The sequence below is a fragment of the Aulonocara stuartgranti genome (genome assembly GCF_965226115.1).
Source record: "Aulonocara stuartgranti genome assembly, chromosome: 3".
Classification (NCBI taxonomy): domain Eukaryota; kingdom Metazoa; phylum Chordata; class Actinopteri; order Cichliformes; family Cichlidae; genus Aulonocara; species Aulonocara stuartgranti.
Genome location: NC_138941.1, coordinates 74,583,327 through 74,600,135, shown reverse-complemented (window position 1 = coordinate 74,600,135; position 16,809 = coordinate 74,583,327). Strand labels below are relative to the sequence as shown.

General features: G+C 45.6%; 1 protein-coding gene across 1 annotated transcript; it reads left to right on the top strand.

Annotated features, from left to right (window-relative positions):
• Positions 1 to 8,924: 8,924 nt before the first annotated feature.
• LOC309703536 (E3 ubiquitin-protein ligase TRIM21-like) lies at positions 8,925 to 13,665 on the top strand. The gene is made up of 2 exons (XM_082528441.1): positions 8,925 to 9,213; positions 11,737 to 13,665. The coding sequence occupies exon 2, from the start codon at positions 11,746 to 11,748 to the stop codon at positions 13,414 to 13,416; it is 1,671 nt and encodes a 556-aa protein (XP_082384567.1). The 5' UTR covers positions 8,925 to 9,213; positions 11,737 to 11,745; the 3' UTR covers positions 13,417 to 13,665.
• The last annotated feature ends 3,144 nt before the right edge of the window (positions 13,666 to 16,809 follow it).

The following is a 16,809-nucleotide window of genomic DNA, read 5'->3' as shown; positions in this document are numbered from 1 at the left end:
TCAATGCAGCTTCTCCATCATGTACTTTTAGATGTTTCATACATGGTTCAGCATTTTAGTTGTTTTCACAGATGTGCTCTATATCTCAACAATGGCTCGTAATAAGACGACAGTCTTTCACACAGGTCAAGTGCCTCCATGCACTTCATTAGTTTAAATATTTACCTATATCACTTCACCTCATATGTCATTGTACTGAATTTAAGCAACCACAAGCTTAATGTAGATTACTTTTAACAAACATCCACCTCAATTACATCTATGGTCTGACACACAGGCTGTTAACATTTTGTGTCAGGAAGGGGTGGGGGGAAAGCCACCCACCAGAGCACAGCTGCTGATGTGGGCTGGCCTTTTCCACACACTCTTCAAGGCTGGTGTGTTTTCTGAAAACTTCTAACATTTGAATCTCTTCCATTCATAAGCCTGCGATTAACCGCACGGCTCAGGTCCGCGTGAAACCCGCGCGACCGCATTCGCGTGCACCCACGCAGCTGTGGAGCCTTCGCTCTCTCTCTTTTTTACATAAATACTTTGTGCTGCCAGGAGCAAAGTCCAGCACAAACGTCTTTCTCCCTCTAACTCACTCTTGGTTGCTTAGAAACCCATGATAACAACAACAACTGCTGACGTCACACACCACGCGTTCTGCTCCGCACACACTCACACACAACAACAACAACGAGACGACGACGAAAATGACAATAACACAAAATAGGCCTACTCCGGACTCACACCGGACCGCTCGGGACCCTGACCCAGCTGTGGGACGCTCACCCACTTGCGCGACAAAACCCAATGAAGGGACGCTCGGGACACACACCCAGGGCGATTTCAAAACCGGACACACACCGGACGCTTGGGACCCTTGGGCGATTTAACCAAAACTTCTTTTTCGGGACACTAACCCAGTTATCGCTCCACAAAGCAGCGAACTTCTCAACGCCTCACAAAATGGCGGAGACTGCACAACGACACGGTTATAGAGTCGGCCTCTTTAAACTTACTTGGCGTTGCTTAGCGTGTAATATCACCCTCGAATCCCGCCGATCGCCATTCATCGAGGAGAAGAAGACACACAGCGAATCCACAGGAACTTCCTGGCTGACGTCAGTCTTTCAGCGTGCCCCTCCCCCCCCCTCGGTGAATGCGATGCCAGGGAGCCGGCATCGAAGGACCAATTAATGTTAGGTTTATAGCATAAACCTATTCGCTGGAACGTTGAAGACAATATAATTACACCGCAAAGCAAGACACGAAGTAGGCAAGTTCTTCATGTTACTCGTATACGGGAGAGAACCGGACAAAGCGCCGTCCCTTCGCTTGACCCCAGTAGCTCTCGTCCGTCCTCCCGTACCACTGTTCTTTTATTGAGGTTACATGAATATGCATAAGTTCACTAACATGTGACGTCTACATACACACAAAGAGTACCTTGCCTGTGTGTGTGTGTGTGTGTGTGTGTGTGTGTGTGTGTGTGTGTGTGTGAGGTCAAGATGTGACCCTGTGAAGACTCCCCAAGGCTAGTGCCAGGACGTCTAACTCCATCTAACAAAAGGCTCTTATACTTAAACAGATATACGTGTGCTTGCTATACCATAAATCAACAAGAAAAGATAAACTCTCCTAGGGAGTGTGATCTATGCCAGGACACTCTGTGTAGAGGAATGTACGCACCCCTTCTTTATGTTACACAGAGTTAATACAGACCTCTTTAGGATGAGACATTCTTTCAATCTACAAATGATTATACACTTCTAAACATATATGAGTAAATGTTTCTAAGCATAAATGACAATCAACAATACAAAACCTATCACTACTTGCTCAATTTTCACTCAACTTCCACAAATTATACATCAAAACGTAGGTATTTTTGCTGGCTTTCAGGAAATGTCACCACTTATAGAATTTTTGCAAATCTCCTCAGACCAACACAAAGTCGGAAAACTCTCCATAGAAAGTCAATGGAGAGTTTGTTCAAAATCACCGCTGGATTTCTGTAATGAGAGGCATATTCGAATCGTCATATCTCCTTAACGAAACAAAGTTAAGACATGAGGCTTGTCCCAGTATATCTTCAGACACTCCTGACGCTCACAATTCAAGAATTTCTTTCTCACCTATTACCGTTCTGAAATGAGTTAGACTTGTTTGAGGGTAGGAAATTCGTCCTTCGCTCAGATTTCTTCAGATTTCAAACTCTGGAAATGAACCACTTTTTTCTCTCGTCATAACTTTTTGTTGGATTTCCACAGAGACCTGAAAATTTCCATGACTGTTCACCAAATCCTGCTGTCTCTTACGGTGAAAGAATGATATTGATGCTCCAAATAGATTTAAAGTTTAGAGTTACAAAGCATTGTTTGAGGGCAGGTCAAGGCAGTTAGAGAGAGCCTTTTTATGGGATGATCTCATTGTAAGATTTAAATTCAATATATTTAGACTGGTTGACTGAATTGGATCTTGTGTGTGTGTCTCTGTGTGCATGTGTGTTTCCTCATGTGTACATATTTGTGATTGTGTGGCTGTTATATTTTTTTTTTGCCGATTTTTTTCATTTAACAAGTATATTTGAAGAACCCTCAGCATGTTCAGCATTTTTTCAGCTGTCCATTTTGCTTTTCCAATTTTTCTGTTTAAGTTATTACTATTGTGCTAAATTATACTATTTCTGCTGTTTTATAAGATTTGTGCTAAATATAGTATTTCTGATTAATTATAGTTTTTCTACCAAATCATAGTACAGTATTTTTGCTTTTTATAGGATTTTTATAGGATATTTATATTGCTTAATATAGTATTTCTGCTAAATGTAGTATTTATGCTTAATCATAGTATTTCTATATATTTCTGCCAGGTCCCCAGGCAGCCAATCCTCTGTGAGGACTGAGACATTCAAATTTACATATCAGGGCTTGCACGGCTTCCCAGCCAGCCAATCATATATGTGGGCTGAGGCATTCAAATTTGCATATTGGGGCCTTCGTGGCTTCTAAGCCAACAAGTCATCGATGTCATATATCTCTAAAAATTCACATTTTAATGATAAATTGTCAACACTTGACGATTCCCCCATCTCTTCTGAACAAAACGGTGTAAGAATGACCGTTCTGGCCAATACAGTTAGGAAATTATGGTCATTTGTTTGAGGGGAGTCCTCACTATGAGAAATAGACTGCAAAAATCCTGTGTCAGTGCTGCGCATGTGCACCTGCTTTGGCGGGAAAAAGTACACAGCCTCTCTGATTGGTGGATTCAAATTCAGCAGCTCCCAGGCTGCTTGACTGAAAACATGCTTCTCTCTCCCTCTGTGTGTGTGTGTGTGTGTGTGTGTGTGTGTGCATGAGAGAGAGCGAGAGAGAGAGAGACCCTCTTTAGGGCAGCATCTCATTGTTGGAAAAACATATAATATATTCAGACTGGTTGACTGGCATAGACCCTCCGTGTGTCTCTCTCTCTCTGTGCATTTGTGTATACATATTTGATTTTGTGTGTGTATCTGTTGGCTGTTCCTTCTTGTTTTTTAAATTTATTTTTATTTCTTTTTTTTTTTTTCCACAGGTGAACAACAATTAGTTTTGAGGGAACTTAACCATGTTCTGTTTTTTTTTCAGCTTGTCATCTTACTTTTCCAGTATTTTCACTTAAGTTATAACTATTCTGCTCAATCATAGTATTTGTTCTAAATCATTGTTATTATGCTATATTGTAGTATTTCTGCTAAATCATACTATTTCTACTATATTATATTTTTCTTTCTAAATATAGTGTCACGGCTGGCGGAGGGAGCCGTGTGGTGTGGAGGAAAAGGAGGACCCAAGATGCAGCAAACTGATGATACGAGTGATGTTTTATTTACAAAAGTGGTGGTGACAAAAACAGGCAACGAGGTATGAGTACTTTACAAACGGAAACCTAAACTGGGAGAAACTAAGTGACAAACCTGAGACCATACAAAAGGGGTGCGGGGCAGAGAGACGCAGAGACAGGAACACCATAGAACGCAGGGGTAGACGGATGAATGCAGACGAGCCGACAACAGGCAGGAGAACACACAGGGCTTAAATACACACCAGTAATCAGGGGATGAGGGACAGGAGGGCAACACAGCTGGGAGAAATCAGAACTGACGGGACAGGGGAAATGTAAACTGAACACACTCACATCAGACAGAGACCTTCACAATAAAACAGGAAACTCAGACACGGGGAACCAAACAAGACACAGATCTAAACAGACAGCTTCACAAACAGATGGGGTGACACCATAGACAGACAGATCCAGACGCAGACTCAGAGGCAGACCGAATATAACACAGAACTAAAACAATCATCATCATGAAAATGATAACAAACTAAAAGCGCTGGGTCACCGACCCAGGACCATGACAGTACCCCCCCCCGCAAGGGCTGGCCCCAGACAGCCCAAAACAAAAACAGACGACCAACCCAGGGCGGGCGGCGGGGGACCAGGACGGAGGGACCAACGCCAAACAAAAAAAACTCCAGTGACCCAAAAGAATTGACCAAAACACAACACACACTGGAGTCCCCGAACAGGGTCCCAAAACATAGTTCAGGAGGCCGGCCCGGAGGCTGACAACTCAGGAGCCTAGAATAGTTCATCTCCGGGGGCCGACCATGCGGAAGGCAGTGGCGGCGACGGGGAAACCGTTCAGGCGGCCGACCGTGTGGACAGCAACGGCGGCGACGGGGAAACAGTTCAGGCGGCCGACCGTGCGGACAGCAACGGCGGCGACGGGGAAACAGTTCAGGCGGCCGACCGTGCGGACGGCAACGGCGGCGACGGGGAAACAGTTCAGGGGGCCGACTGTGCGGACGGCAACGGCAGCGCAAATGCAGGTCCGGGGGCCGACCGTGCAGACGGCAACGGCGGCGTGTAGGAGGTCGTCCACGCAGCAGGCGGGGGTGGCAACAGAAGTCCGGAGGGCGGCCACGGTGGTGATGATGCCCAACAAGCGGCCTGGCAGACGACCGACGATGTGAAGGTGGTAGTAGGGGACCCGAAGGCTGCGTGGCCCCTGCAGCCCCAGGCGAAGCGGAGGTTGGACCAGACGAGGCTGAAGCCGATGCGGAGGCTGGTCCAGGCGAGGCTGAAGCCGATGCGGAGGCTGGTCCAGGCGACGGCGTAGGTGAAGCAGTAGATGGACCAGGCGATGCTGATGCTGGACCAGACGAGACTGAGGTTGAAGCGGAGGCCGGACCAGACGAGACTGAGGTTGAAGCGGAGGCCGGACCAGACGAGACTGAGGTGGAGGCTGGACCAGGCGAGGATGAAGACACGGAGGCCGGACCAGGCGTGGATGACGGCAGCGGGACGGCTGCAAAACCTGACGGCAGCGATGCTGCAGGAGGTGATGTGGAGATGTGCTGGCTGGGTCCTCCAGGACCGTCAGCAGGTGTGAGGATGTGCTGGCTGGGTCCTCCAGGACCGTCAGCTAACGAGGCGTGGTGCTGGGTGGGCTCCTCGGGCCCTCCAGCTGACGAGGAAGCGGAAGGAGGCTGGACGGGCTCCTCGGGCCCTCCAGCTGACGAGGCGGGAGGCTGGACGGGCTCTTCGGGCCCTCCAGCTGACGAGGCGGGAGGCTGGACGGGCTCCTCGGGCCCTCCAGCGAGAACAGTCTCAGGACCAGTGGGCACAGGGGCCCCTGGAACACACGGGACAAAACCAGCAGGCGCACGGGCCTCTGGCAGGCACAGGACAGAACCAGCAGGCACACGGGCCTCTGGCAGGAACGCAACAGAACCAGCAGGCACACGGGCCTCTGGCAGGAACGCAACAGAACCAGCAGGCACACGGGCCTCTGGCAGGAACAGGTCAGAACCAGCAGGCGCACGGGCCTCTGGCAGGAACAGGTCAGAACCAGCAGGTGCACGGGCCTCTGGCAGGAACAAGACAGAACCAGCAGGCACGGGGACCTCTGGCAGAGACAGAGCAGAACCAGCAGGCGCACGGGCCTCTGGCGAACACAAAGCGGACTGCGGCTACACAGAGCAGTGACTCAGCTCAGGCAGCGACAGCCGGATGCAGTCCTCAGCTGGCTTCTTGACCTCCAGGGGTCCAGAGTCGGCTGGGGGCTGGAACCCAGCCTCTGGGGAGGCCCTGGAGTGCGTCACAGTCTCTGTACTGGCCAGCTGTTGGGGACTGATTACTGCGTTATGTGGCGTGTCTCTCTGCTGGACATGAACAGGTGAAAAACAGTGCTTTTTGGGTTGGATGGACTCTACCAACTGAGCTATTGACTGGGCTATGGACTGTAACATAGTGTCTAATGAATCTGACTGTGACTGTAACTGGGCTATGGGTAGTGAGGCTGAATGTGATGGAGGTGGCGACTGAGCGGCTAACTGAGCTAGTGGCTGCTGGGCAGCTAACTGAGCTACCGGCGGGGCAGCTGACTCAAAAAACACAGCCCCGGAACAAACAGTCACACAGTCCAAAACAGAAAAAGGGTCCTTCTCACTCACCACAGCCGGCAGTTCCGAAGTCCTAATCTCCGGCTGTGGGGTGACGCGCCGACGGCGCGATCGTCGCTTCCTCCCGGGCAAAACCTCCGGCGGGCCGGGCAAAACCTCCGGCGGGCCGGGCAAAACCTCCGGCGGGCCGGGCAAAACCTCCGGCGGGCCGGGCAAAACCTCCGGCGGGCCGGGCAAAACCTTCACCGCCGGGCTGGGTTGGGAAGCGGTAGCGGCTGGAGGGCGAAGGTGCAGCTCATGAAGGAGGAAGTCTTGTGCTAGCGGGTGAAGCGAGTCCAGCAGCCAGGAGTGGGCAGAGATTAGCTGCTGTATCCTGGCTTCTACCGCGCGGTGAAACCCTTCCCCCTCGTGCTCGAGCCACAAGTTGACCAACCTTGAAACAGTGTCAATTAATTCCTCCCGAAACTCCTGGGAAGGTGCGGATGCTGCTGGGTCCATGTTGGTCGGCTCGTACTGTCACGGCTGGCAGAGGGAGCCGTGTGGTGTGGAGGAAAAGGAGGACCCAAGATGCAGCAAACTGATGATACGAGTGATGTTTTATTTACAAAGGTGGTGGTGACAAAAACAGGCAACGAGGTATGAGTACTTTACAAACGGAAACCTAAACTGGGAGAAACTAAGTAACAAACCTGAGACCATACAAAAGGGGTGCGGGGCAGAGAGCCGCAGAGACAGGAACACCATAGAACGCAGGGGTAGACGGATGAATGCAGACGAGCCGACAACAGGCAGGAGAACACACAGGGCTTAAATACACACCAGTAATCAGGGGATGAGGGACAGGAGGGCAACACAGCTGGGAGAAATCAGAACTGACGGGACAGGGGAAATGTAAACTGAACACACTCACATCAGACAGAGACCTTCACAATAAAACAGGAAACTCAGACACGGGGAACCAAACAAGACACAGATCTAAACAGACAGCTTCACAAACAGATGGGGTGACACCATAGACAGACAGATCCAGACGCAGACTCAGAGGCAGACCGAATATAACACAGAACTAAAACAATCATCATCATGAAAATGATAACAAACTAAAAGCGCTGGGTCACCGACCCAGGACCATGACATATAGCATTTCTGCTATATAATTGTATTTCTGCTATCTTATAATATTTGTGCTAAACCAGAGTATTTGTGCTGCATCATAGTATTTCTGTCAAATTATAGTATTTGTGCTAAAACATAGTATTGATCTAAAATTACAATATTCATAGTTCATCACAGTGTCTCTGGTAAATCACAATATTTCTGCTCTGTTGTACTATTTTTGTAAATCATAGTGTTTCTGTAATGTTTAAGTATTTTTGGCTAAATACATTCTTTCTGTTATCTTATACTATTTCTCCTAAATTCTTGTATTTTTGAGAAGTTATCATGTTTCTGGTAAGTTACAATATTTCTGCTAAGTTCTGCTATGCTATGGTATTTCTGCCAAGTATTATGTTTCCTCTAAGATATTGCAGTTTTGCTAAGTTATTCCATTTTAGCAAAGTTCCTTTCCTTCTGCAAAGTTTTTACAATTTCTGCAACTTTTCAGCTTTTTCAGCTAGTTTTTGCAGACAGCTTAGGCTTTAAGCATCCACACTGCATTTTCGCAGGAAATGCAAATTTTTCTAGTTTGAATTAGTTTAGTTATTGTTTTAATTCTTTTACTGTGCTATTATTGTTTTATTGTTATTATTGTATCACATTGTTGCTTTTCAATACCATTTTTATATTGTTAAGCACTTTGTGTAGCATCGGCTGTTTGAAATGTGCTATATAAATAAATTTGACCTTGACCTTAAGGTAGGAGCCAAAAAGGGTGTAGTTTGTGTGTGTGAGCACCCGTGTCTACACCTGTGAGCATGGACGCGCTTGTTTTTTTAAAAGGTTCCTTCATGTAATGATCTGCTAGAGGGTGTGGGGGGGCCACAGCCCCGTCCTCCAGGGCATGTAGCAGGTATGGAGGAGATCAAAACTCCAGACATCCAGAGGCCCCCAGAACACAAGAGACCAAGGAAGACCCACAGAGGGGCAGCCGCGCCACTGTCCCAGAAAGAGCTGAGGAGAGTCCCAGATGAGGGCTCATTCATTCCCTTCACTCTTCACTTATTTCAAGCTAAAATATTTATTGGAATTCAAATTTAGACAGAAACAAAGTGAATAATATTATTTTATTATCACGTTGATGCAGCACATGGTTCAGTTAGCTTTGTATAAACACGTGTTAGAAATGTTCTTCAATCAGCTCTTTTTACTCTCATTTCACAGCCAGTACTTTTTACTTTTACTTGAGTAAAGAAGTTGAATTAGTACTTGGAGTATTTTTAACAGTAGTACTTCTACTTCAGTACACACTGTGTGTACTTTTACCACCTGTGTCTGAGACCTCCTTCAGGGTCCAGCTGAAGCTCTCAGTCTGCTGTGGAAAAAGGAAATCCAGGTGAGTTTCTCCTGATCACCTGAGGCCGTCATTACTGTGTGAACCCACACACCACTCCTCACTCCTCCCACCCGCTGCACACAGTCACTGAGTACAGACCGGCTGATTCCTGTAAAGGGAGAGGCAAGAAGAGGCGGAGCAACACCTGAAAAACAAGAAGCTCAACGTCATTTTGCAGAAGTGAAAGTGTGAGAGAGCAGCAGCAGAGCTGCAGTCGAGTCCTGTTTGTCTCTAAAAGAAGATTCACTGGAGTCCATCAGGTTTCTCTCAGCAACAGTGGTGAGTGCAGCTGATCACACTTCCTGCTTCTACACAAATCTTCACTCTGTTCACTTCATCAGGGCCACCTCATTTCTCCATGGTGCCACTTAGGCTATGTCCACACTCGCCCGGATAGATTTGAAAACAGCGCTCCGCGTCCACACTAGTGTTTTCAGTCGTTTTCACAGAGTTGTGCGTCCACATTAAGACGGCTGAAAACGCTTACGTTCCAGTCCTGCGCATGCGTGAAACGCAAGACGATTCGACCGGTCTCATTTCGGTCTGCCGCTTATTCACTTTCCGGCAAAAGGTGGAGGAAAAGCACCGAGTTTTAAAATGGACTAACAATGAGGTGGAGTTGTTGCTGCGAGTAACACAAAAGTACAAAGTTGCAAAAGCGAGAGAGAATTAAAGAATTTGAAGAAAAGCTCTGTGGAGCATGTGCAGACTGATATTCATCTTTAATAGGACTGTCAAAACTGCAGCTGTATAATGCTCTCCACTATCTTTGTTTAATTGGTCACATGCCTGCATCACATGACTAACATGCATCATTGTTTTAGAAAGTCTCTGTTTTCACTGTTCACTGTGACACAAACGCACCGTCTCCAAATTATTTACTTTCCGGCTGTTTGAATCGTCGCAGCAGAGGTGAGCAGCGTGATAGGAGTGGATGTAGCTGTGGGTAATGAGAAAAGATGAAAAGAACGATTGATAACTTTTTCGTTAAGGCCGGTGCTCTGACACGGAGCCATCAACCTCTCAGTGTCTAACACTGGTCTGCAGACGGCATCAGATAATGAGCCACATTAGATGGACTCTGAGCCCACTGACAGTAAAAGGGTGAAGTGTAGACATTTGGAAGAGAGCGGCCTGACCAGTTTCTCTGACTATGATACTGTAAAGCTGACAACATGATGCATTTACTGTGGTGAGTGTGCAAAGACCATGGCAGGTGTTGTGCCAAGGTAGGGATCCCCAACAGGATCTGTTTCCCTGCGTCAGGAACATCGGCTGGGCAGGGAAAGCGGACCCAACGCACTCCGCCTCCATCACGACCAACTAGACGTGGAAGGAGTGATGTTTTAGTGACAACATGAAAGATGAGTGTGACCGTTCAGTTTGTGGGTTACAACAGAAAATGATACATTTATTGTTCTCGTGTGTTATCGGACGGGATCATTTTAACAAACCGAGGACATTTTCCTGATAATTATCTGTATCCTCCTGTAACTTTACTGTTTAAAGAGCTAAAACCTCCAACATTTCAGGATCAATAAGTCCTTATAAGACGTGTTTGTGAGCTAAAAATCAAGAATGTGGGATACTGTTTGTCTGTGTCAGCCAAACAACTTCACATCTTTGTAACGACTGTTAAAAAGATGTTCATCCTGTTGATCCTGTTCATCTGGACGCTGCACTGTACAGCAGACACGACGTTGTTCAGTTTGTGTTTGAGATGAACCAGTTTGTGTCTGAGTGTGTTGCTGGGTCTCCACCAGTTACTCTGACAACTGAAGGTTCAAGATTTTTATTTTGACATTTGCACACAGGACCAACAGTCCATGCACAGTGGAATACTTGTGCAGAGCTTTCCAAGTCAAATCACACTTTAACAATATAAAGACAGAAAAAGCAGAAGGATAGAAATGAAGTCCGGAGTAGGGTAGTCGTACTATTTTCTATATACAAAGAAAAAGAAGAAAATGTACAGAGAGTGTGTAGTTCTCTACCTCTTATCGCACTCACAGTGTTGCACATTTGTTCCACAGATCTGTTTCACAAGTCTGTTGTGAGTGTATTGCCCGATGGTCAGTGAACCGATGATACATTCAAAGTGAGGTTAAGTAGTGCTGTGTTATTTTTAAGTGTTCAGTGTGTTTTTGTTTGCCGTCAGTCTGACAGTTGTGGGGAAGAAGCTGTTGAAGAATCGTGTTCTGTGTGTGATGCTGCTGTCCGCTCTGTTGTGTCTGAGATTGTATGTGCAGCTTTGTATGTGCAGGTCCATGGATGCAAGTGTTGTTCCCATAATCCTCTCTGCAGACTTTCTGACTCTGCAGAGCCTTCCTCTCTGTCTGTGTAGTGTTTCCATACCAGACAGTGATGCCTGCGGTGAGGATGCTGTCTATCAGTCCTCTGCAGGCCTGGGTGAGAGGGTGGTGGTTCATGCCAGCTTTCCTGAGCAGCCGAATGAAATAAAGCCTTTGCTGGGCTTTTTTCACAGTTGCTGTAGTGTTGAGAGTCCAGCTCAGGTCTGATGTAACCTGCAGTCCCAGGAATCTGTGGCTGTTTGCCCTCTCCACCTCCGTCCCTTTGACGATAAGAGGTTGCAGGGGAGGGAGTTCTTCCAAAAGTGCAGTATTCATTCCTTGGTCCGTGTTAAGGATGAGGTGAAGAAGCTTCTGTGATGAAAAGAAACTTAAAGAAGTCCAGACGCTTTTCTCTCCAAGCTTCTCAGACTACTGACGCTTGTTTCTCTCTTTGTAAAAATGAAATTTAAAGTGAATTTTGAATCAAATGTTTCTTTTCTTTCTCCCTCAGAGTGCAGACATGTCTGCTGCCAGCAATCTGCGATCTGAAGATCAGTTTCTGTGCTCCATCTGTCTGGATGTGTTCACTGATCCAGTCTCTACACCATGTGGACACAACTTCTGCAAAACCTGCATCAGTCAGCACTGGGACATGAGTCAGAGCTGTCAGTGTCCCATGTGTAAAGAGACTTTCTACACTCGACCTCAGCTGAGGGTCAACACCTTCATCTCTGAGATGGTTGCTCAGTTCAGACGTGAAGCTCAGCAGAAAGCCAGCAGCAGCAGCTCAGAGCAACAAGCTGCCAAACCAGGAGAAGTTCCCTGTGACGTCTGCACTGGAACCAGACTGAAGGCCCTGAAGTCCTGCCTGGTGTGTCAGACCTCCTACTGTCAGACTCACCTGGAGCCTCATCTGACACTGAAAGGTCTGAAAAGACATCAGCTGGTTGATGCTGTGGAGAACCTGGAAGGCAGGATGTGCACGAAGCACGATAAACTCCTGGAGCTGTTCTGTAAGACCGACCAGACATGTGTCTGCATGCTCTGCCCTGTTTTAGACCACAAGAACCACGAGTTTGTTCCTCTGAGAGAAGAATATGAAGGAAAGAAGGCAGAACTGGAGAAGACAGAGGCTGAGATTCAGCAGATGATCCAGAAGAGACGACTGAAGATTCAGGAGATCACAGAGTCGGTGAAGATGAGTAAAGATGCTGCAGACAGACAGAAAGCAGAAGGTGTTCAGGTCCTCACGGCTCTGATGGAGTCTGTTGAGAGACGCCTGAAGGAGCTCATGAAGGAGATCGAAGACAAACAGGAAGCTACAGAGAAACAGGCTGAAGGTCTCATCAAAGATCTGGAACAGGAAATCTCTGAGCTGATGGAGAGAAGCTCTGAGGTGGAGCAGCTCTCACGCTCTGAAGACCACCTCCACCTCCTGCAAAGCTTCTCCTCCCTGAAAGCTGCTCCACCCAGCAAGGACTGGACAGAGGTCAGAGTTCATCCACCATCATATGAGGGGACTGTGGGGAGAGCTGTGGCTCAGCTGGAGGAGACAGTCTGGAAACCCATGAAGAAGAAGCTGTTTGAGGCTGAGCTGCAGAGGGTGCAGCAGCATGAGGTGGATGTGACTCTGGATCCTGATACAGCTCATCCTGATCTCATCCTGTCTGATGATGGAAAACAAGTGTACTGTGGTGATGTGAGGAAGAAACTTCCAGACAACCCAGAGAGATTTTCTCCATGTCCTTGTGTTTTAGGAGAGCAGAGTTTCTCTTCAGGCAGATTTTACTTTGAGGTTCAGGTTAAAGGAAAGACTGAGTGGGATTTAGGAGTGGCCACAGAGTCGATCAACAGGAAGGGACAAATCACAGCGAGTCCTCAGGATGGTTTCTGGACTGTGAGGCTGAGAAATGGAAATGAGTACAGTGCTCGTGCTGGTCCTTCAGTCCGTCTCTGTCTCCATCCTGGTCCTGAGAAGGTGGGGGTGTTTGTGGATTATGAGGAGGGTCTGGTCTCCTTTTATGATGTAGGTGCTGCAGCTCTGATCTACTCCTTTACTGGCTGCTCCTTCACTCACAAACTCCACCCATTCTTCAGTCCCTGTCCTAATGATGGAGGTAAAAACTCTGCACCTCTGATCATCTGTCCTGTCAATCAAACTGATCAACGACTGATTTTATTGGATGAATGATTGATTTTTCTTGAAGGGAACAAATGAACATATTGAGTGTAAATCCTCTACAGTCTCCATGTTTCTATAGAATCTGATCATCAGGACTCTGATTCACACTTTGATTCTCATGGAGTTTGATTTGAACAGAAGAAAAGTTGAATCAGGAAATGTTCCCACTGATGGAGACTCGAGCTGAAGAGCAAATATCAGAGAACAAATGTCCAAAAGCTTCATTTCCAATAAAGTTTGTTCAATGCTTTGAGTGAATCCAGACTCATGTGTGGCTGTTATACGGAGCATCAGAGTCCAGCTGAGTTATGTTGGATACAAACTGCTTATTTTGGCTCTGTGAGGAGTTTTGTTCACTGAAAACTGATGAGACGGATAATATTCAAAGAACTCTGTAGAGATTCATGCATCCATGTTCTCCACCTGCAGGTGTGGAGGAGAAAGGTGGAGCACAGACTGCTGCATCCTTCCAGTCACATCATTTTGATGATTATATTTGCATGTTGTGATGATTTGGGTTAAAGACAAACAGAGTTGAACGGCTGCAGTCACAGCATGAAGACGATGCTGAAGCTGAGCTGTCAGTGAACATGTTTCACTGTGATTTGATTTGAAGAATAGAAAGTGTGTGTGGCTGCTGACAGCTGCAGTCTCTGCTAGTCTGCATAACACACACACAACTTTCCCCCTGAGGCAACGATGCAGCAACAACACAACAGCTGCAGACACACACACACACTGTTAAAGAACACTTTACTGTTTAAGGCAGAATTCCTCAGTAACAATGATTTGAGTCTACTGTGTCTACTGTGGTTTCCAACATACAATCTACTGAAACATGTTTTTCTTTGTGCCGTACAAACTATTTGATCACAACATCTTTGCTTTTTTCCTCCAATCGTTTATTCTGATTATTTTATTTAGTTTAACTAAGAAAAGCTTAAAATTTAACTCTTAACCTGATTTAAACGTTTAATTTCTCATTAACTCAGACTTTTAATTTATTTCCTTGTTTAATGTATTATTTCTTTATCCTTGTTTAAGTTTTGCCGATCCTTTCTGTGTAACCTGTTTAATCTGACCTTTGACCCTTTAATGTTAACTTAACAGTACTCTTGTTTTGACCTTTGACCTCTTTATTCCTTATAACCAAATAAACCCTTTTATCTGATATTTTCACCTTATTGATTGATTATATATATCTATTATATTTTCTCACCTTACCTTATTTTGACCTTTGACCTATGTCCTTGTTAGCCTTGATCTTCCTTCATCAAACGTGAAATTTCTTTCACCTTTGAACTTAAAGCTTAAATCAAACCTTTGTTAAAAAGCTTCTTACCAACTTGTAATTCCAACTCTCTGCATTAAACACGTATCTTATCATATAAACACTGGATCACTGAGAGAACTTTAGGCAGAACCAAATGAAGCAGCTGACCTCGTCAAACTCACAGCGACAGTAACTGACAGTGAATTATTTTAATCTTCTTCATTGTATTTGTTAGAAACATTTATTTTCCTTTAATTGGACTTTGGTTAAGTTCAATCCGATGTATTAACCGACCTTTGAGGTGAAGTGCAGCTGCGAAGAACGCTACGGCAGGCAATGAGGTGCGTTTAATGTCGCTCTGTTAATTTGAGCGTCCATAAATTGAATGTCTTATTTTTTCTTACTTTATTATTGCTAATTTATTGGAGAATTTGGCCATTTAATTAAGATAGATTTTATGTTGTTGGTGGTAAAGATCTGGATGGATGTTTTATTTTATTCTGTGTTTCTATTTTTCAGTTTTACTTTTCAAGACTTGGTGAATTGCCTTTTTCTACTTTTTGTTTAGTTTAGTTAAAATTAGCAGCAGTGAGAAGTGTTGTTGTCGGTCTTGAATATATTTGATGTAGCCCATACTGTTAAGGTAAGTGTCATGTTTTTAGTTGTTAGTCTGATGAAGAATCTTTTACTTTTCTCCAAAAGTTGATTGTGTTTATCTGGACATAGTGTTTTTCAGGTCCAGCTGAATGCAGGTTTCCCCAGTCTTATACGTGTCAGGAGCATCAGCACAGCTGAAATGCATTTTTCCTAAGCACCGCGTCTCTGTGGCTTTTAAACCCCAAAACACGCTAAAACAAAAATGGGTCCACCCCAAGGATGGGGTCCCCCGGTGTAGTAACCTCGTTTCTTCGAACATCGACGTTCATTCAGGAAACCACAGCTGCTAGTTGCACTCACCACACGTTTGTCTTATCTGCCTATTATGTAGCCTTCCCTTCCTTTAATAAGAGCAAATTTTCCACTATAAACACAGAGTCTAACAAAAGACTGGAGACTGTTTTGGTCATTTCCCTCAGAGTTTGTATGTTTTGTTGTTTTTCTGGTGATGAGCTTCAAACAGCAGCAGATTGAGACTCAAATAGAACCTAATAAAATCAGTGAAGCTATTCATTGCTCATGTCATCCATCAGGGAGTTACTTGGAGGCTGTAGTTAGTGTGTTATGCAGTTATTGGGTTTTTGTGAGTTATACTAGTGAATGTCACAGGTGCTCCTGCTGTCAGACCTTGTGGTGTTCTCCTCTGTTTTATAGTGGACAGGACCTATTCTTTGGGAGTTGCATGAATACTTTGTGTGCCTTCTTATTTGATGCAACACACCTGATTGTTCTGTAAATAGTTTGAAATGATTGTGCAAAAAATCTGAGGCCTTGGCTGCATTTTGGGGTAAATAGCAACATTTTACTTTGTTGTTTGCATCATTTTTAAAAATGTATAATTTCTATTTGCATTTCAAGTTATGAAAGGTATTCATTAAACATGTTTATGTTTTAACTGTTTTCCACTCAGAGTATACAAGAGGTTGAAGATACTATTAGATACGGAGAGAACTCCACACCGGGTGTAGGCTTGCATGACTAAGAAACTATTTGAGGCAATTTTGTGGAGTTTGAGGTTAGACTCGGCTGCACATGTGTGCTTAAGCCGATCGATGGCTGCAGACTCTGTGGGAACTGAAATCAGCCCGTCATCGATGCAGAAGTGTCTCTCGACAAAGTGTCTTGTGTCTGCTCCAAAGTTTGTCTCGCCTTCCCAGGTGGCTCGTCATAGGTAATAGATGGTTACTACTGGTGACGGGCTATTACCAAAAATATGCACCCGGGCGTGGTCTTCCTGCACTTTGTCACATGAGTAGAAGTAATCAACAACTTTTTATTCATTTTTATTCTTATGAGCACAAGAGAGGGAGGGGGGGCAGGTACACAGTCACTAAAGATGAATAGCACAGCAATTAGTTGAATAGACGTTAAAAGAGAAGGTGTTTCAACAGCTGTTGTCTGCACTCTTGACACAGGAGAACAGAAGACTTCACCACCAGGACCTCCCCACCAACTGGGTGTCACCAACTTTC

Bases quoted from the DNA above. Each gene is read 5' to 3' on its own strand.
- LOC309703536 (XM_082528441.1), top strand. From the start codon at position 11,746: ATGTCTGCTGCCAGCAATCTGCGATCTGAAGATCAGTTTCTGTGCTCC.